General features: G+C 39.9%; 1 protein-coding gene across 3 annotated transcripts in view; it reads right to left on the bottom strand.

Moving 5' to 3' along the window:
* Nucleotides 1–690: 690 nt before the first annotated feature.
* Nucleotides 691–21,971, bottom strand: part of CTDSPL2 (CTD small phosphatase like 2) — a 38,414-nt gene continuing 17,133 nt past the window's right edge. For 2 of the 3 annotated variants that reach the window (XM_083475148.1, XM_083475149.1), the window contains 12 exons: nt 20,213–20,420; nt 17,806–17,944; nt 15,726–15,875; nt 15,286–15,501; nt 13,452–13,530; nt 12,207–12,318; nt 11,915–12,001; nt 8,407–8,469; nt 8,240–8,319; nt 5,804–5,930; nt 4,943–5,038; nt 691–3,486 (listed from right to left, as the gene is read on the bottom strand). In XM_083475148.1, the coding sequence (XP_083331274.1) occupies nt 3,421–3,486; nt 4,943–5,038; nt 5,804–5,930; nt 8,240–8,319; nt 8,407–8,469; nt 11,915–12,001; nt 12,207–12,318; nt 13,452–13,530; nt 15,286–15,501; nt 15,726–15,875; nt 17,806–17,944; nt 20,213–20,398 (1,401 nt within the window). In that variant the 5' untranslated portion in view covers nt 20,399–20,420 and the 3' untranslated portion in view covers nt 691–3,420. Of the gene's footprint in view, nt 3,487–4,942; nt 5,039–5,803; nt 5,931–8,239; nt 8,320–8,406; nt 8,470–11,914; nt 12,002–12,206; nt 12,319–13,451; nt 13,531–15,285; nt 15,502–15,725; nt 15,876–17,805; nt 17,945–20,212; nt 20,421–20,812; nt 20,857–21,971 lie in introns of all 3 variants that reach the window. The other variant, XM_083475147.1, reaches the window with a different exon arrangement.

Genomic DNA, 21,971 nt, shown 5'->3' with positions numbered 1-21,971 from the left:
AGCACATGGAACATAAAAGGAGGCAGCAGCTTTAAGCTGTGTCTGCCTGTCCATTTGGAAAAGAATCATCTGGTTTGGTGATAGGGTTTTTAAAAATCACATCAAAGATGGAAAAGGGTGGTGGTGACAGATGAGGAAAATTTGAACAACTTTGGACTTTTCTTTATGCAAGTAGGAATTCAGCTGGAGTAAGTGATGGAATACAAGTTTGTGTCCTTTGCCTTTTTTCAATGATAGTTCTCAAAATGCATTTGGCTTAAATGATTTGTTCTCTATAACAAAAGGAAGACCTTCCCATACTACCTTGTTTAGTTATTCCAAATTCAAGAAAAAAACAACCAAACCATGCCAAAAGATTGAAATCACAACACCGTATGACATTTACAATAACCATAGTAGCATTTTTACATTTCCACTGAAAAGGGACAATGGGAATTAAAAATCAGACTTGCACCAACTTACAAAATGATACTTTAATATGTATTTACAGAGCAGCCTGCAATGGTTGATTTAGCTGTCCTAGGTAGGACTGTAGATTTCCCTACAATTTCTAATAATCGTTGTTGTAAAAGCTCACATTCTTTCTTCTTTTCTCTTTTCAGTGATCACATAACAGGTAGGTTAGTAATATGCACTGTGTCAGCTTCATGAAAAGCAGTGGGGTTTGTAATGGATTTTTAAAAATAATAATAATGGAAATGCACAAATGCTTCAGAAAGGTACTCTAAAGAAGATGCTGTACAGTTTTTCCTTCAAGTCACCAAAAAATGTCCAACTATTTATTTGGTGGGGAGGAGGTTCTACTCACTTATTTGTGAACTGCAGAAAATAAAGAATCTCTCTGTGCCTACCTTCCACCGAGGCAGGTACATTTTGCTCCCATCGCAGCTGCCATTATCGTGCTGCTGTCACCCCGCTTTTAGCTGGTGCTTCTATCAAGCTGAAGAAACTCAGCCTGGGCAGGTGTCCCTGCAAAGCCTCCTCGGTCAACTTCTGTATCCAAGTGTGAACAGAAAGAGTGTGCAGGGGATGCCTCTTCCTAGAGACCACTGGGAAAAACTGCTGTGGGTTGCTAGCATCGGTAGGAGCAATAAGGGAGTGTTTCTTGGTTATCACTAGATGTATCTTTTCCTTAAAAAAAAATGTGGGAAATTTAAAACTTAACATTTTCAAAATCAAATGTATCTATATCCCTATTTTTAGCAAAACAGGAAGGGAGTGGTTACAGGGGTCACTTCTCTGCAAACACATACACATTTATAATTATATATGTATATATATATTAATATACATATACATATATATATAATTTATTATACATACATATATATGTATATACACATTTATATATATATATAATTAGTAGCATTATGTACATTTTATTTCAATAAAGACGTTAAGACAAACAGCATAAAGATGTTCAGATGCCCTAAAGATAAATACATTTCAGAGATTCTCATTAAAATGAATTTGTATCATTTTCCTGCAAGCAAAATACCTTTAGCATTCTAGATAGCAAATGCCTTTCTTTCTTGCTTTTTCTTTCTTTCTTTCTGCAGAAAATCCACCAAAATTTTGTTTCAAATGAATAATGATTTTCCACAAAGCAGGCTTGCTCTACATGCTTACTTTTTTTTAACAGTTCAGTGACACAATGTGCTAGCTACATATACAACAGATAATATAGTAAGAAAACACTCAACCTGATGAAAAGTTAAAATCTTCATTAATACATTGGAAAAAGTTGATATAACTCATGCCTTTTAAAATCAAAAAATACAAAAATTAAATGTTTTCCTAAAAAGATTTTCCTTATTTTAAGGACTCATTTGAAAATGAAGTTGCGTGTAATTTGTACAATAAAATTGTACAAGTAAACAGGTAATATACATAAAAAATTAATTGACATACTTCTTAATTATCAGTTGTCCACCTTTAATTTCCAATACTGTACTTTCTTTAACAAGCATACAAAATATCAAACTTCTCTTTAGAAAAAGTGCCATTCTGCAACACCCTTTACACAAAAACAGCCCGAGCCTATGGCATGTCAATGCAGTTTAGAGGCAAAGCTTACTAACTTTTACAAATTTTTCCCTTCCATAAAAAGCCTCCTAAAAAGGAGATTACACTCCATTAAAAAAATATCAGCCTCTTTGTACAAGCTGCATTAGAGAACCAAGGCTTGAAAACCATTTCCATATAGCATAGAAAACCACTCTGATAGCATATCAGCTGCACTGGTGGCAAAGGAGTGTACTGAACCACAGGGTTATGCACAGTTACTGTGGTGGCCCTGTCCCTGCTAGGCAAGAAGTTTAGCGTTGATTGTAACAAGCTGCATAGCAGAGAGACCAACCCACGCAAGACAGTTTCAAATACTGAACTGCTCTCCACAATACTTCATTCTTGGAGGACACTGAAGGCAGAAGTAACTGAATTGCATTAGACCAAGCAAGCTCTCCCCAAGGACTTGTATTATGCACAGTAGACTCTGAGGTATTGATCCTTGTCCATCAGCCATGTGCACCACCACAATAGATCATCTCTGTCCAGAGTACATGCCATCACAATGGTTTAAATATTCTGAATATTAGTAATTCTTATATTTTTTCTTATCTAGCCAGTCTCTTGATTTTTTTTGAAAAGATTTCCACTACAGTAGAATATTACAGAAACAAAAAATATATATTTAAACGCAGATTTCTAAATGAAACTTACATGGAATAAAACTAGATAATATTTTTAAACAAATATACAGTATGCAGGCAGTCAAAGCAGGAAAATGGCCATTCAATTGTATAATAAAAAACTAATAAAACTTGGCTATTCCCAGAAAAACTATGAAGCCGCCTCAACTAAAAGGAATGCATAATGAAATTCTAAACTCTAATACAAGTCAAAAATGTAAGAAGGTTATAAACCTTAACAGGAAAAAAAAACATTTACTGGCCATTCCTGTTGAAATGAGAATCTTAAAAGTAACACAAAGTGGCTATAAACCCACTTAGAGAGCACCGAACAGAGAGAAAAGAAAAAGAGTCCATTTTCAATCTCTGTTATTTCATAAAATCCTGTGTGTGTGTTTATAGGTCAAACTGCTGGTGGCAGAAACAGAATTCTTTAAAAACGGCAGATGTCCTGTACATAAAAAAAATTATTGGAGTTGCACTAGTTCTAAAGACGCTTCTGTTCTAGCCTACCTACTGTATGGATTCCATTTGGCGAATATTATTATATAAAGTTCTTCTGTAACCCTTGATTATTGTTGGGCACCAGAGATAAGAAAAGCGAGACAGGGTACAAAAATGCAAAAATTTCAACAGTAATGGCAATGTTTTTGTTTTAGTCCAAAAAGAAAAGAAAAAAAAAAGGTCCTGCATTTTCTTCTCCTTCAGCTACCTGGCAAAGCATTGGTGTTTAGTCAGGGGGTAGTAAGTCATGCAAGCGAAATCTGTCTCTGATGTGAGGTCGAACATCTTCATTCTAAAAAGAAGCAAGGAAAGAAAAATCAGTAACTTCCATGTCTCACATGTAAGAAGCAGCTCCACTTGTAAAGTGCACGGTAGTTCACCACCACGGCAGAAGAAAAGATGTCAACAGAGATTCTAATTTTCAACTGCTCACCAGCAATTTTTCCACAATTCTCTTTTACTCAATGTTATGCCTAAGCCTACTTCTATGCAGAATTTCCAAGTACACTGACTTCTTGCATGCATGTAAAATCAAGCAAATGATTTTGCTTTTGTTCCTCTCCAACCCAATTCCAGAGACTCAAGGCAGCTCCACTACTCTAGCCATCTTCTGCAAAATTCCACATTGCTCGGCCTCCTGAAAGCGTTCATCCTTGAGCTTTGGCAGACTTTACATTTACTAATGCAGAAGCTATAGCAGGAGCGGGGAACCGCCAACCCGTGTGCTAAATTGGAACCTGTGCTGGGCCAAATTAAGCCAGGCAGGCTAGAGGTTCCCCGCCCCTGCTCTAGCTTCTTTTTCCCAAACGACACCAACCTGCCCCACACCTAATGAGATATGCAGCATCAGGTGTGGGGCAGGTGCACAAAGTGCCAAACCTTAGAACCTGATTGCTGCCACCACCAATTGGTGAATGGGCACTTAAAAAGGTAAAGGGACCCCTGACCATTAGGTCCAGTCGTAGCAGACTCTGGGGTTGTGGGGCTCATCTCGCTTTATTGGCCGAGGGAGCCAGCGTACAGCTTCCGGGTCATGTGATCAGCATGACTAAGCCGCTTCTGGCGAACCAGAACAGCACACAGAAACGCCGTTTACCTTCCCGCCGGAGCGGTACCTATTTATCTATTTACACTTTGACGTGCTTTCGAACTGCTAGGTTGGCAGGAGAAGGGACCAAGCAACGGGAGCTCACCCCATTGCGGGTATTCGAACTGCCGACCTTCTGATCGGCAAGTCCTAGGCTCTGTGGTTTAACCCACAGCGCCACCCACATCCCTCTGAATGGGCACTAAGTGCAAGCCAAATGGATTGGGTGCACTACTAAATTCCCCATGGGGAATTCCATAGTGCAGCCAACCCCACAAGAAAGCAGAAGTCAATGACTATCAACTAACATATGCTAACTTCAAGCTCCATGGGACTTGTTGTACTACTGAGCTCCCCAAACAGAACTCCACAAGGAGTTGAAGGGGCTTGCAAAGAGCAGAGGAAAAGCTCCTTGCAGGCAGCCCTGCTAAGTGTTTTGAAGTGCCCATGATCAGCTGATCAGTTGTGCTGAAATCACTGTGCAGAAATATCTGCATGATGATCTGGAATCCCAAACAATGTTTTTTTAGGGAAGGCTTTTTACATCAACATCAGCATCCTGAATTATGCCCAGAAAGCAACACAGGGCCACTACACTTGTAATGCTATCAAGTTTTAAGAGGAAAAATTCTATCAAAAGATTAATCACTGAAATACATACCATTTCTACAAGTTTCTCCAGAAAAGGAATCAATTTTAGGAGCTCATTGTCATTTTTATCCATGAACCAGCTCTCTATAGGAATTCCATTTGAAAGCTAGAAAAAGCAAAATATCAGAGGCAAGTTAAATTATTTATATATTTTTATTTAAATTTATAAACCCATCCTTCATTCAGCTCACAAGGCATATTATAATTAAATACATGCAATTAAATGGGCCAACACCAGACATATGGTCAATTTACAAGAATTTCTGAAGCGAGTTCAGGCAAGTAGCAATACCATCTTACTGTGAGTTTCATTTTTGGCAATTCCCCTAAGAGCCCAACTGTCCCCAAATATGAAAAGCTGTAACAGTGGGAAAGAAGGCTGGGGAAAGCAGCTGGAAACTTCAGTGCATTAAGTGCATCTTGCCTTACTACAGATTGTAGCCACAATCAATACAGTGCAACTTCTATTTCTGTCAACGGATCATATCAAAACTTTGTTTGTTTCCTCTCCATTCCAGAGATTTCATGCTTAGTGCTGAAACATCCTGGCCCATAATCCAGGAAGGCGTGTGAGGGCAAATCTCTTAACATGAGCAAAACTAATACAGGATAAGGTCAACAGCAGTGTCCTAACTCTGATTCAACCACATAATTTTACATAAGCACACTTTTCCAATATTTATCATGAAATATTGTGATAGCAAACTGCCCTTCAAATTGTAAAATACTGTATACGTTTTGTGGTGAATTAGGTACTTGCCCCCACACGCATAAACAAAAAATCATGCTTTTTTACTTACTGAGGCTACAGATGAAGTTACGTTAGCATTTGTTTTGTCTGCAAAGTCAGCTGCGGAGAAAAAACACTCACCTGATAGGCAAAGGCTTGTGGTGAATTGTCAATAATAATAGTTTTTGAGAGATCTCTACCAAGGATATTTAAATCCTTTATGTAGTTTCCTTGTACACAAACACAATGCTCACGGAAAAGTCGATGCCTGTATTTGGTTAAAAGAACACATTCAGATTACATAGAGAAAAATGTATATGAAGAAAATGCTGCTTTTTACAAGATTTCCTCTCTTTCACGGGATTTAATGTTAAGAATTGTCTTTTTATTAAATGGTAGTTTTTTGGTGTGTGTGGTGAAAAATAGATGTTAAAAACACAGCTAAAGGTTGCTGTTTTTTGGCTGAAAAACAGGTTTTTAATTCTCTGCAGTACAATATATTTACCATATATATAATCATGCAAAACCAAACAAGGCCTTGTGTTCTTAGTGATTAATTTGACCAGGAGGTGGAGCACCTGTGCTGTTAACTATGGAAGAAAATCAGGCAATGATGAAGTGTTTTTACAATGATCCTATAACATTTGGAGAGAACCCAAAGACAGCCAAGCCTCAACTGCCATCTTTCACGCACAAGTCCACCAGGAGAATTCAGTTGTTGTTCTTATGTTGTTGTAGTTTTCATGTTTGAGCCTAATTTATTTGTATTGATTTAATTTTTAATATAATCTGCCAAAAGAACTTTTGTTATTGTGTGGGATATAAATATTATGAATGAATAAAATAGGATGGCTCATCTTCAGGGTTCCAAACATCTAGCTGTGTCTTCCTTCAGAATAGTACACGCTATCAGACCAACAGACCCCTCCCCCCAAGTTTCTGTTTTTCTTTCCCAATATTCCAACATTCTGTGGCTCGTGGACACTACTGAGCATGCCCAGCAAACATTTGGGAGTTTTTCTTTTTTGCTATTAAAAATGTTTTGTACTTCTGCATACCTCGGGGTTCACCCAAGCGTGCCGATACCTCCCTCCTGTTCCTCAGTAGCCCAATTCTGTCTGCACTCAGCCACATGAGTTCACTATTAGAAGGAACAAGTGGGACCTGCAACAAAATGTTGCATCATTAACACGAGTGCTTCTCTTCAGACTTCCAGTCAGTCACATATTTTTCCAGGATACAAGGTGCTGCTAGGGACTCAAGCAAGTCAGTCCACCCCACCCCCCATTCCAGGCCAACTGAGAATCCTATTTTTCATTTACCGGTACACTCCCTCATATATGTAGGAAGCGCTACCTCATTGGCAGGTAGCCCCATTTTTCTCCCATGTGGACCCTTCAGGTGATGCTGGACTCCAACTCCCAGCACCCCCAGCAGCTAATCAATGGTCAGGGATAGGGATGATGATGGTCAGGGATGGTGTGAGCTGTAACCAACCACATCCAGAGCGCCCACCCCTGCACTAGACCATCTGAGTTGCTACCGCATATATGAATAAAATGGATAATCAAATCCTCCAATAGCAAACTCAAGGGGATTGAGTGATGACAGGGAATTGAAGCCAAAATGGGGTCACTGAGAATCAAGAGGAATATTTAAAAATGCTTAGTGATCCCTAAAGTATGCAGAAATACAACACTTTAAAAAACATCCTGTGGCGATCACACAGGGTCCCCGGACGTTTGACAGTTTATTGATCCCCGTGCCACCACTGTGATTGCCTCCTCGTTGCCACCAACCCGTTTCTCTCGGGTACACATGGAGTCCAGACAGTTGTTAACATTAACAAATAATCAAGTTTATTTTATAAGCATGAACAACAACTTATAAGCATGTTCCTAACAACTTCAAACTGATTATCCCAACTATATATCTGACTCCACCTAATAGTTCCTCTCACTCTCTCACATTAAAACTAGACCAACCCACAAACTTATCCTCCCTCTTCCTTCTCCAACTCCCCACTGACTTCCAAACAACTCCAACTCTAACTCCTCCCCTTGGGTTCCCACTGGCCAATCACTTCACACTCATTTAACTCTTTCCTTATGACCCACCTAGGAGGGCAAACGCCACCCCCCCCACCCCGGAACATAAGAGTCCAATGAGAACTGAGCATGCTACCAGTGGCCACTGCAAGCTGCTATGGAACGCTGACGTAATTTGGTAAAGAAAACCAGGAAATTGAAGGCTGGGGTGGGTAGAAATGGAACAAACTGGCCTGCTTGAGCCCCTCAGAACTTGGGGAAGGTATGGCTGGCAGGTGGGAACCCTGAACATGAGCACTCAGTAGGGCCTGAGGAGACACTGCAGCATTTTGTTGCAGGTACCCATTTGTTGTTGTACTGTTCAACGTTTCCAAGGTTTCAAAATAGCCTGTTATCAGCGTTTTATCTGTGTTTCCATGTGTATTCAGCTATGATAACTAAAATGCACTCAGGTTCTACGTCATAATAGTGTGTGCTGCAATTCTGATTTAAAAAGAAATAACAGCCACCACTTGGTCATTAAGCTTACCTGACCAGTTGCTTTTTGGGGTCTAGTATGTTCAGCAATTTGTCTGCATATACCTTCTTTGAAGCAGTAAAAAGAATGATCTGAAAATGAAGGGGGGACATTGTTATTATCTGTTCTACTGCTGAAGGCTAAGATAATCATACAAGATCCAAATTAAGTCCCTTTACCTCGTAGATTTGGGACATACGCTCCAAAAATTCTCTGAAGAATGGTCTTAATCTCACATAAACCTAGAACAAAAAGAAAAAGCAATTTTAAAATACACAGAATAGGGACATTTTGCTTCAAATGGCAGGGGTTTCTGAAACTAAAGCTGGTGGACAGCAGTGAAAATTTACAGTAAAATACTTATTATATTCAGTAATTGAAGAAGAAATAGTAATGCTAGAGAGGGTGTAAAATTCTTATTACTGTTTGCTTGTATAATTGGAAAACAAAACAAAACAAAAAACAACCCAGTTATTGTTTGGTTCGTATGCTAGTTTGTCCATATGTTTTATGATAAATCAATAAAAATTACTATTACTACAACTCACTCAAAAACTTGTAGCATCATCTATTGCACTTGATACAATGGCAATTGTACCAGGCAGTATCTTATTTTTATTTATAAGAATATTTATAAACCACCAGCACATAAAAAGTATCAAAACAGTGTACAGTAAAATCATCATAAAAGTTTTAAAATCTTAAAATTATAGAATCATAAAATACAGAACACTTTGTCTCACAAAAACTGTATCAAATTAATTTTCTACAAACAAATAAGTTTTCCGCAGGCAACAAAATACCAGGATTGTAGGTGCCTGGAACAGTGTTCCAAATTACTGAAAGCCTTGGTATGCTATTTCAGCAAGTTCCCCTATACTGAAAGCCTTAGTATGTGGAGAAACTAAAAAAGTATGGGATAACTGGGACAATCAGGAAAGCTTCTCCAGATAAGCACAGTACATAAGGAATAAGGCAGTCCCTTCAGGTAACCTGGTCCCAGGTCATTTAGGTTTATACACCTTTATAATACATTGAGCTTAGTTCAATAATTTACTGCCATCTTGAATCAGTACTGTTACCACAGGCCTTTGCAATCAACAGAAGATGATCATTAAAAAGGGTGGGGAGAGCAAAAGAGTGAACTTGCATGGTCTCAGTCATTCTTTGCACAGTTAAGTAACTACTTGAACCTTCCTTCCTATTATTATTATTATTAATAAAAATTTTAGTCACCAACTCCAAAGCCTCCTGATGACTTACAATAAAATATTTTGAAATATCAAATAAGCAAATACAACCTGTAAGATAAATACAGCATAACCAAGTTTTTAACAAAGCAACAAACTAATAACAAAATCCACTCAAGTATGGACACAACCCCCATTAAAATTTAAAAAATCGAGCTACCCTGGCAGATAGCATTAAGGGCACCAACTGAGAAGAAGATAGTAAACTGCCTGGGAGGAAAGGCAGGTATTTGCCTGCTGCCACAAAGACTGGTGCCAGGGGAGCATCTCTGGAGAAAGCACCCCAGAAATGGGGGACAACCACAAAAAAGTCTCTCTTTTTGCCATTCTGATTTTCAGCAAGATCTTGGAGGAAGTCTTCGGGATGACCAAAGGACCCAGATAAGCTCAAGCTTGGCTGCAGTAATGGACCACATCACTACAACACTTGATCATCATTGTGACCATTTGCACCAAATTAGTTCTTAATAAATTATGTAGCAAATAAAGAGGACTCTGGTCCACAAATGGCTTTTGATTGTTTTTGCCTTTTGGAGTTTGACTGAATAATGGTTTTTCACAGACTAACAATAATATTATGAAGCTGACACTTCAAACTTCCTTGCCATTTTCACTGGGCCCATATCAAAACAGAAGAAATGACACTCAAACGTAATAGGGGCAAACTCTGTTTATCTATAGCCATAGATGGCCGTGACTGCAATTTCAAGCATAGTTGGAAACTGGTTTCCCCTCAAAGCAATGAAACATACTTCCAGATGTGAGCATTTGGCTTGAGAGGCAAAATGCTTAAGGGTTAGGGACCAGGTCTGGAACATTTACAGCTGCAGTTCTTAACCTGCTTACTCTGGAGGAGCTTTTTATGAGACTGGCAGTGGAATAAGTGGATAGAGGATTACAAAGGTTAAGGAACAGAGGTCACTAAACTCCTAACTAAATGTCAAAGTTTGCAAAAAATCAAGTTTTATGGCGCTAGCCCTGTGCTAGGCAGAAAAGGACTGCCAAGAAACCAATCACTCACTCAATCAATCATTTTATTTGTATGCCGCATTTCCAAATGTAAAACTATGCTCAAGGCAGCTTACAACATATAAAAAAATTGCGTAACTACTAATGTAACAAAAGTAGTTATAAACACTAAACAAAATATCAAAACTATTGAACACTTTCCACATAATTTTTAGGATTTTTATTTTGGATTTTACAATTTAACAGCAACAGCAACAACCCCACCCCAAACAACACCCCCTAAACAATAGCCCAGCCCAAGAACCAAAGAGGGGTTCTACATTTATTCCACCCAAGACTCAAATGTGTTGTTGCTCACTTCAGCAATATTTATATAAAGAAACCTCATAAAGTAGTGTTTACTTCTCAGCAAGATGTAATATTGGCAAGCCGCAGAAAAGAAGATGATGCTATCAGCCAATTTTCAGCTCCTGCTTTTACTATCCAAAATATTCTAAGGTAACTTCCTAACTTATCTAATTAAAGAGGAAGCTGAACATTGGTGTCACTAAACATGATTTCTTCTGGGGAAATACCTCATTTTAACCTCAGAATTTTGGAGGGTTTTACAGAACAAAAAGACAAAATGCAAGTTTTTAAATTAGGGTAAAATACCTGGACAAGTGTCCATTTAAGGTGCCTGATGTCATTCTCCAAAGATACTACAGAGGAGTTCAATATCGTGCAAATTACATGAAGGGAAGCTGTTGCTACTCCCAGGTACGTCACACAATAGGGACCTGAGAACAACAGCCGGGGTCAGTGCAGCATCTTTGGCAGTTGCTGGAAAACACCTCCAACTCTTCCTCTTTCCTCTGTTCTTCACTGACCGAATTGTTGTACACACAGTAGATGGAAGCTAATAATATGTTGTGAAGCACAACCAACAGCTAGCAATCTGGTAGTCTCCATCAACAAAAGCAACTCCTGCCACACAAGCAGCACGTAACTATGAAGGAAGAGATGGATCTGCACATGTTATTCCCAGGTCTGTATTTTTAATCCCTTCTGAGCAGAATAGCATGGGTCGATTTTACTCAGGCAAGGCAGAAAAGCAAATCTGCACTAAGCTCTTCGGCAGTAAAATTATTTAAGCTTCCAGAACTCCTGCCTCCACCTGCTGGCAGGGAGAAAAGCTGCCACGTAGAAAGACAGCTAAGAGGAAGCCTTCTGGCTTCCTCATGCTTGAGCTCTTTACAAATAAAAGAAAAGGAAGTGTAAAAGTATGCAAGTGTACAACGAAGAAGCAGTGTGTCACAATACATCTAATATCTGAGGACTTGCCTGACAAAATTTCAAAGAATGTAATCAATACTGCTTAATTGCCAATGTTCCAGGAGGGCAAGAAGACACCATGTGCATGACAAGTGTTTGCCCATTTAATTTATATAACCAGTTTTATACTTCACCGGAACGTGGTTTTGATTACCTGGTAAATGACATCTTGGAAAAGGACTGGAAATGTGAGTGCAGCATCTTCCAGTTCATTTAGACTACAGTGGACTAGTGTTTCATCCTATAAAGAATTAAGAAAATGAGATGACTTAGAAGGCAGGTAGAAATAAAGTATGCTCGGAAATGAAGCCCCCCCACCTGCAATTTGCACAGCATACATCTCTCTCTCTCTCTCTCTCTCTCTCTCTCTCTCTCTCACACACACACACACACACACACACACACACCTCTTTCTATCATAACTAATGCCAATATGTATTCCTTACCAAGTCTAGAACTAAAGAAAATTCTGGTGTGCTTCTCGTTTTCAATGGAAGAGCAGGCTTCCGATTAAGTTGTTCTTCTGTTAGTGGTGGAACATGTTTGATGAAGTAGTACCTAGAAGAAAGGCAAACCAATATACGGTTTGGTAATTTATTACAACTGCTGCTTTACAACTCTTGGGACAAATTTGGAAAGCTGCCCTGGCAGGCTAATGTAATGGACCACCAGGGAGGTAAGAAGACATCTTCAGCAATCCCAGTCCCCACTGGATGCAGGATGGAAATAGACACACAACTAATCTGGGAAGCCCTGGAAAACTTTCCTGTATGATTCAATGGGATGTGGTGTGCGTGTGCAATTGTAATGTTTTGGGATCAAATGAAGATGTTTTGAGATAAAACCTTTTTATTCACTCATCTAAGGAATGTTGATTTTTCTTTTACCTGCAGGTCTTTTTTATGTATAAACGTTTTATGTACATACAGGCAGATCCCCATTTACATGGGGGTACCTTCTAAGGCATTGCACGCATCAGCGGGATGATATAAGCCCACCCCATTCTGCCCCACACCCTTGCAGTGTGCCTGTCAGCAGTCATGCACGTGCTGATCATGTGCAAATGGGGAAGTACCTGTATGTGAGTGGGAGCTGTAAATGTTGCAGCAGCGTGGCATGCTCCTGCTCAGGGTTCTAGACAGCTGACTCAGCTCTCTTCCAAGATATTCTATTCTATTCCACCACGCCCCCCCCTCAGTTTATTCCCCCCCCCCCACATCAAGAATTCTGTAACCAGTAAGCATGCAGTCCTCACTGGGTTGTTTTTTTCAAATGCCTCCATACATTTTCCTCTTTTTTTTTTCATTTCTGCAAACCATATGGTTCCCTTGAGCATATCAATATCTCTTCCTTGTTTCTCAGCAGCCAAGTTTGGGCCATACTCTTGTCAGTGCTCACTAGCTGAGTTTGCTGTTAGAGAACGTAATGTATATTTTATTCTTCTTAAACCTAGTAAACGCCACTGAAATCAATTTTGATGAAGAGCAGTATAAAGAGGGTTCAAATAAATAATTGTTGATTTTACTGCTATGGCTCTACAACTGAGGCTGGTAGAACTGCTGCAGCATTGTGCTCAAAATAAATGTTAAGTACTGCAGTCTTCAACACTGACTCACAAAGAGGGCAAAGTATTTTATTTCTCAAAATGTCATATCTAGAATTACAAAGTGAAATCAAACATGAACACATACGGATCAAAAACTTCCCAGTCTTCCTCATAGGCACCTTCCGCATGAGCTGATGAGTAACCACTGTCCGGAGATACTGGTGCTAATAAACACAAAAGCTCCTCATTAGTTCATCTGAAGAGGGGAGGAAAGCTCCAGTTAGCAGCTAAGTGGAATATTCAATAATCAAAATATTTCTAGTCTCCATTTTTGCCTTAAATTACATTTAATCACATTTTAAGGATTGCTTTTTTTTTTAGTCTGTTCTATTTAATCTGTGTGGGACACGGGTGGCGCTGTGGGTAAAACCTCAGTGCCTAGGACTTGCTGACTGTATGGTCGGCGGTTCGAATCCCCGCGGCGGGGTGAGCTCCCGTCGTTCGGTCCCAGCTCCTGCCCACCTAGCAGTTCGAAAGCACCCTTAAGTGCAAGTAAATAAATAGGTACTGCTTTATAGCGGGAAGGTAAACGGCGTTTCCGTGTGCTGCGCTGGTGCTGGCTCGCCAGCTGCAGCTTCGTCACGCTGGCCACGTGACCCGGAAGTGTCTTTGGATGGCGCCGGCTCATGGCCTCTTGAGCGAGATGAGCACGCAACCCTAGAGTCGGACACGACTGGCCCGTACGGGCAGGGGTACCTTTACCTTTATTTAATCTGTGTAAGCTTCCATCAGTCCTGGTGTGGGGGAGAGGTAGGATAGATGTAAAAATATAATACTACTAAAATAATTAGTGGGAACCTCCCCAGAATGGTCCTACATATAACTATTTCACCTCTAATAAGAGCTTTTATCAATCTATTAAAGTCTTAAATGCTAAGTTTCAAGTGTCAGCTATAATTTCATTTGAATGTTACAACAGAGCATAGTTAATGACACACTGAAACTAGAATGTACAAACGTAAGACAGAAAAAACCACCATCCATTTCTTCGGCTACATTCTCATCCACCAAAGAGTTATTCCCTTTGGTTTTCTTTTCTTTCTTTGGCACTAAGACACTCAATGCAATTACAGTGGTACCTCAAGTTACAAACATCTCAGGTTACAAACACTTCAGGTTACAAACTCCGCTAACCTGGAAGCGTCACTTTGAGTTGAGAACTTTGCCCCAGGACGAGAACGGAAATCGTGTGCCGGAGGCGCAGCAGCAGCAAGAGGCTCCATTAGCGAAAGCACGCCTCTAGTTAAGAACAGTTTCAGGTTAAGAACGGACCTCCGGAACAAATTAAGTTTGTAACTAGAGGTACCACTGCATTTAGTTCTAAGTTGTGAAACTCCCTCCTCACAGAGGTGCACCTGGCATTATATATCTTTCAGTGAAGGCAGAAGATACACCTCTTTCCCCTGGCTTCTGACATTTGAGATGTACATTTTTAAGACCCCCATTATTTCTGTGATTGTAAAGTGTTTTCAACATGGTGTTTTTATTGTTGTAACCCACCCTAGGACCTCAGTGTGAAGGGTGGATAAATAAGAATGATAGTAACAACAACAACAACAACAACAACAACAACAATTGTTAATTCATGCTCAGGTAAACTAGATTTGCACCATTCCCATTCAAAATTGCAGAGCACTGTTCAACAGAATAAGTCCAGATAAAAGCTTCTCTGCTCCTGCAGTCCATGGCTATAGAAACGCTTGGAGTATCTCAAGGAAGGGAAGTTTAGGACATCATTCTCTCCCAACAAATCATGGAAAGGTAGCTATGCAGACCGCACAACCATGCTGGTCATGGAGAATCCTGCGTCCCTGAGCCATTCGGTTCAGAAGAGTGAGGGCGTACCCCCCCAACCCCCCAAAATTAGTCATGTACATAAGATTTAAAAACAACCACACCAAAATATGCCTGGTTCTTACCAGTGAGAGGAGGCAAATCACGATCAGTTACATCCTCTACTTCCTCCAAGCCATTGTTGATCGTTGATCTGACTTGCACTGCTTGGCTAGTATATGATGCTCCATTGGCTGAAGTTGCAGTGCTAGTGATAATCTCATCCACCTGCTCCATATCAAGCTGCTTCACTATTTCTTCAGCTTCAACAGCTTGCCCCGGAGAGTCTGAGCCGGCTGTCCCTGAAATGATGTTTTCGGTTCACAAATTGCTATTGCACTTAGGTAAGAATTAACATTCTTATTTCATTTTTCGCTTCAGAATCTTTAAATATTTTTTTAAAAAAGAGTAATCAAAACATACCTATCTTTTGCCCAGCATTGAGACAGGAGATTACTTTTTCTAAATTGCTATTTTATTTTTAAGTGTACATAACACATTAAACATGGTTTTGCATAATACTTGCCATTTTTATTTGCTGGTGAGAAAAAATTGAAGACGGGAGAAAATATGGTCCCCAGTAAAGTAGTCCGTGGAGGGCTGCCGGTTGCGGGATTATCTTCCAATTTTCCATTTTGCCTAACATGCTGGTTTGTCATTTCATAATTTCCAGCTTCTAGAATGCAGACACAAAACATTTGACTTGACAGTATTGTACAATGCTCACATTGTTCCTGATGTCATTTTTACTACATAGGTTGGAATGACCAAGTCACACAGTATCTTCAAGTAAATTTCCAGGGCCAGAACAAGACATTTTGCTGCCTGAGGCAGACTTCTCCTTGCAGCCATACGGGAGGCGAAAGGGGAGCTGGCATTACATCCAAACACAGTCAATAGTTATGAGTAGCAATAGCAATATTTTTGTTTCTTATCAGGATTTCAGTAGGCAATATTTTCAATCCATACAAACACATGCTTAGTTCAACAAATACTTATTTCAGGAGTTTAATCCTCTTAAAACTGGAACAAGAGGTTTCTGCATTTTACAGTAAAAAAAACCCACAAAAACCCTGCAATTAAACACCAGAACAGCCACTCAATATCCAGGAAACCCATAAAGAGCTGATGAGATTAAGGCAAATCCTGTGGCCTGCAGTCTTCAAGGCAGTAAAGCAAGCAGCATCACAATTGGTCACCTCTGACTACCAAATCCCTATTAAAGATACAGTTATTTGCTCACAACATGTATCCAACAATACACAGTGGCTGCTTGCACCATAATCTATCTGGAATATCAGATAGATACTAAAGTCAGACACCCACTCACCCGCAGGCTCTGTCCACTCAGTTGTCAGGGCCTTCTTAAATATGGAAGGGAAAGGGAACTGAAGTCAGTTTCCCTCCCACCCAAGGTAAGAACAGCTCAATTTGCATATTATTGCCTAGTGGAGCAGCCAACTCACCCAACTATCCTCTCCTTTCTAAGGGAAAACAATACTGTTTTCTTTCTTTTCTTAAGTGATCCATTTGTGTAAAACAAAAATGCAGTTCAGCATATTAAGCATTAACTGTCCCCAATGCAAACAATATAGTCCATTTCATTGAAGGAGGAAAAGGAGCGTGTGATCCTGCTAACTATGCAGCTACAAGCTATGCAAGAGTGCTCTGCTCCATTGCCAAACATCATTAACCACTACAGTGTAGGTGGGGTGGGGTCAGCCAATGTGCTGCCCTCCATATGTTGTTGGACTTCAACTCCTATCAGTTCTAGTCAACATGGCCAATGGTCAAGGACAATGGAGCTGTAGCCCAAGATTTGGAGGGCACCATGTTGGCTACTCTGTCAAGAGGTTTGAGTGGACACACATCACATTTCAAACCCTAGTTCAGTAAGGCAAAACACTCTTTTAGCCTTTGTTTATAACAAAATAAATAAATCTGGATTCTAAGATAAGTTTAATTAAGGAAGTTCATGGAGATATGGTTTTGTGTTCCCTTCTACCTACAGCAGATCCCCGCCCCCAATGCCCCCCAAAATCTCTGGACAATGTTTGATGTTGTGCAGGGGGCTGCTGTGGGAGGGAGAAATCCTTCCGTACCATGCATGGATCCTAAGATGGTAACTAAATGAAAATCACAGCCCATCCCTTCCTTCCGTCAGGAGTCCTCCCTGCCCTTCTAATATTGTTCAGGATGGCCAACCAATACTCTGCAGAGCCTTCTGTGGGTGGGGGTCACAAGTAGCTCGGGGGGGGGGTAAGGGAGGAAAGGAGGGGACTGCAAACTTTTCTTCTGTGAATTTTCTTAAACTAACTTCTCTAAGGACCCAACCATTTTGACTTATGTCAGATTGGGCTACTGTAAACATCAAGGAAAAAAACTGCAATGTATTTTACACAATAAAGGCACTAGGTTTACTTCTAAACCACCCAAATAAGTTGGTTTTAAATATTTATATGCTGCCCAATAACCAATGTGCACTCCTGGCACTGCAGGCTCAAATTTTCTCTTCCATGAAACCAGGACACAAAATCTTAATTACTTCAATGGGGTAGAAAGACCAAAGGCTTCATAGGAGTCACTTGAGTAGAATATTTACAAACCTCCATTCACTTGACTTTTCCGCCTAACTCGAGAAATCTGTTTGTTAGGTTTTTCTCCTGTTCGAGGAGTGGATGAAATCAAGTTGTCATCTATATCACGTTCAGTTCTACTCCTCTTTGCAGGATGTTCTCTTTCATCCTTAAAGAATAAAGAATAAAAAATTTATTATCTGATATGTAGGTTACTAACAAACTTTCTATGCCCTTTTAAAAACTGATCCTCACTTTTATGCTCATGGTGGTGGCACTGTTAGCATCTTCCACATTTTCGTTTCCACATCTCTCATTTCATAAGGTTCAGCTCTGACTGTTTTGGCAGAAAATATGTCATAAAAGGCTGAAATAAAGGGGCCCTTCAGTTGAAAGCAAGTGAAAGTTGCACAGGTCCCATCCCCGCCTGGGACAAAAGTGTGGTTGGGTGTGTTGGTTTCTTGTGTGTGCTCAAAGACTCAAGTTGGAACCTTCAAAGTCCAAGCTTTTGGTTTGTTTGTTTTTTAAAAAATATTCCTCGTACTTATACAGCTCTATAGAAAAATACAATTATAGAAATTGTTACACTATAGGAGGGAAGGTAGAAACAGAAGGCTCAAACTTCTTTCTTTTCAACACTTGTATTCTAAGATTATAATAGCTGTATGAGGACTGGCTGCTTTTTTACCTATATTTGAGGTACTACAAACTGAAATTCTCTAACAACCTAAAATGTTGCCTTTAAAAGTCTCCCAAAATCACTGCTTGGAGCTTTGTGTAAAGTTATTACTGGGAAACACATGGCTCTACTAAAGTACGAGCTTTTTACAAAATGTTCTGCATTCTGGTGTGAAACAAGAATAGGGTAGATGAGGAACTTTCTCTCTTGAGATAATCCCAATTAAAGTCTGCTCCATTGTCACCAACCTGAATGATGGAAATTTCCCAGGAAGTTTCCATTCTTATCACTGAGAAGACATGCTGAATCACTTTTCCAGCACCCTGGGAGGAATTCATCTGCACTCTTCTTATTGTTCCATCAACAAAATGACCTCTTCTCTTCTCCCACTGTGTGCTGTTCTGGGAGTTCCCTCCAGAGAAGGTTGGGGGAGGGGGCAGGCAGAAGAGGAGGGAAGCCCCTTCCTGCTAGCATTTGCATTGGGGGTTCCTGCCCTTGCATTACATCATTCCTACACCAGCTACATAGATGTTTATTTCCAGGTTCAATTTAATGTGCTGGCATTGATCCTTAAATCCCTAAAACATTTGGAGCCATGTTAGATGAAGGTCTGACAGCTCTCATAATAACCTACTTGAGATTAGCTTTATGAAATAGCAAGGACAGAGCCTTTTCAGTGGTGGCCCCATGTTTTTGTAATTCCCTTCATAGGGAACTTTACCAAGTCTGCTTTCTTGCTATCTTTACGATTGCTTCCCCACCTGCTTATCTCAGTAGCCTTGCAGCTTCAGGCCACTCACTGCATCTTATTTTGCATGGGAAGCTTGCCCATGCTAGCTTTGCTGTGCCAATCCCCTTGAGAAATCTCTCTATCCCTTCATGAAGTGGCAGTCTAGCTATCCCTAATATGAGCACTAGATGCCCCAGCCAACACAACTGGTAGGGCCACTCCACACACAGGCCTTAGTGGATGTGTTAAGATTTATTCTGTAAGGTCCAGTTTCTATTCTGGCATTATGTTTACAATTTTGGTTCAAAGGGACCAACATTTATACAGGTATAAAGGAGAATTCCTGGATGCCAAGATCCAAGTTTAGGGCAAGTACTCTTTTGGTGAGAGAACCCTTACAGAGATTTGAAATCACAAAATAAACAGCAAAGTAAAGTGTGGAAATACAGGCTGTAGAACCTTAAAATGTGCCAGTTAAAGTGAGTATCAAATTGTCCCTTAAAAGGCTTATTTCCAAAGTTTCCCACTGGCATACAAAAACACCACACATCTGGTAAGTTAAAAACGGCTTACTTATAATCACTCCAAATGTCAGATTCATGTGCTTTTCCATACAGCATTCAGAAAAAGTCACAGGAAGTAAAACTTACCTTAGTTACAGAGTGGTGAAAGTTCCTTGGTTACTGGTATAGGAAATCAAGAGTGGCTTGTGAGAGCCATGCAGTCTGAGCCGGAGCAACCAACTCAAAACTCTTCACATGGGAGCTTCTCAAGTAGACCCTTCCAAGTTGAGCGAAGCTGGGCAGGACAGCTTGCTCTATGGTCTTAACCCCTTCATGCATTAATTAGACTTAAGCATGCTGGTTATGTGAGGCTGCTTATTCCACATACAACTAATGTGTTTACATTTCTTTTTTATTGTGAATTTTTGTGGTTTTAAAACTTTTTTATGTAAATCCCTTTTGGGAACGCTATGGTGATAAATATTCCATAGATAGATTAGCATGATCAAAATATTTGAAGCTTACCTTTGGGGTGCTTCCTTTAATAAACTTTTTGATTGAAGATAGTAAGCCTGTTTCATTTTTCTGAGGTTTTCCTCCCCCAACAGGTAAGCTCTCTTCTACATCTGAGTACTTTCTCTTCACCCTCAGTGCACGCTGTGTGTGATTTTGATTTGACTGCTGAGAAGCTTTCCGCGTTCTCAGCCTCATTTTGTTGGTATCACATGTAAAACTGTAAGAGAACAAGCACATAACATTAACTAAAGCTCAAAAAGTACTAATCATCTATGGTTTTATAGCATTTTCAATAATTAATCCAAAGCTGGGGTAACTGTTTTTCTTTTTTAACTATTTTATTTATTTAAAATAAATAAAAGAAATGCCACATGCACAACTGGTTTCCAGCTCCCTAAAATGTTAAGGCTGGCATGTAGGAATTTGAAAATTCAGCCATTCCTGGCTAAAGAACATATGTTTGAGTCTCCTACACACTATTTGATCAAGATCAAGACATGAGAACTTGAGGGGTCAGGTACCCATTATTCAGGTGAGCCATATTTTCACAGGGGACATTAGCACATGCTCAGGATATTTGCAACATTTCTATCCAGAATCTCAACATGCCTTTCAGCAGGACTCTTCATGGATGCTGCTCTGGAGTAGGTCTTCTAGCAAGAAAGGGGCAGCCATTCAACACTGAGAAATCTAAAGGATGCGGTTTGTGATTCTACTCTCACAAAAGAAAAACCTACCCCATACTTTGGGCGTAGAGCCTGTCTGACTCCCATAGATCAGTATATCTAACAGTTGTAGAAAATTTCATGGGTTTCTAAAGAAGAAGTTAAAGCATCATCTCCCCATTGCCATGACAAGTTAGCCACTGAAGAAAACAAGGCAGGCGCCTTCCTGCAACTTTTCTGCCCTGACCTGGAACAGGGTCATTGGTCTTACTGGCTCTTTCCCCTGAAAATAAGTTCAGCATGACCAAGAGTTGGAAGTACGGAACTGAATAAAAAATTATTTTCTCTCATTTATGTGCATTAGGACACATACTGACAAGCCCGGTCTATCCCAGCAGAGCACAAAGAAAAATACCAGGCAGTTTATTTGTTTGCTGCATTATCACTGTGCAAATTAAGGTGTAAAACAGCCATGTCCTAATCACATTCTAATTGAACACTTATGTTTCAGAGGGCAAATGGAATATGTTACTTTGTACATCCATATTCGCAAAAGGGTAATTCAGTGACTGGCACCTGAACACACACCATATCAATTTCCAGCTCTCCTACACACTTCCTGCATGGCTAGAGGCAAGCCACAACCTGTCAGATCCTCTGCTTACCATCTGGGGAACAAGTATGTTTGTGTGGCCCACCAGAGGGAGGGAGAGGAAATGAGCTTTCACTAGTGTTTGTAAGCTGCTAACAAACAACAATGAGGAGGGAGACAAGTCTGCTAAACTCCAAGTGCTCTGTGCGAAGGGTAACTAACTTTGCCAAAGTTAACAAACCAGTAAAAATATTACATCATGAAAACAGTATGCTTAGGTAAATGGGATTCCATTTCTCAGTGTTGACAACTTCAACTTCTACATTTATAAAACACAGGACTACACTGTGAACTGATTTTCTCTAACAATTGTGGTTGTTGTTTAGTCGTGTCTGACTCTTCGTGTCTCTAACAATAAAAAGCCTTAATTAGCAGTTTTATTGACATTATACCTAAGAATCACCACCCATAAACAGAGCTGTGAAATCTTAACCAGGTAAAATGAAACACG

The sequence above is a fragment of the Podarcis liolepis genome (assembly GCF_965112155.1).
Source record: "Podarcis liolepis genome assembly, chromosome: 14".
Taxonomy (NCBI): Eukaryota; Metazoa; Chordata; class Lepidosauria; order Squamata; family Lacertidae; genus Podarcis; species Podarcis liolepis.
This window is presented reverse-complemented; position numbering and strand designations above follow the sequence as displayed.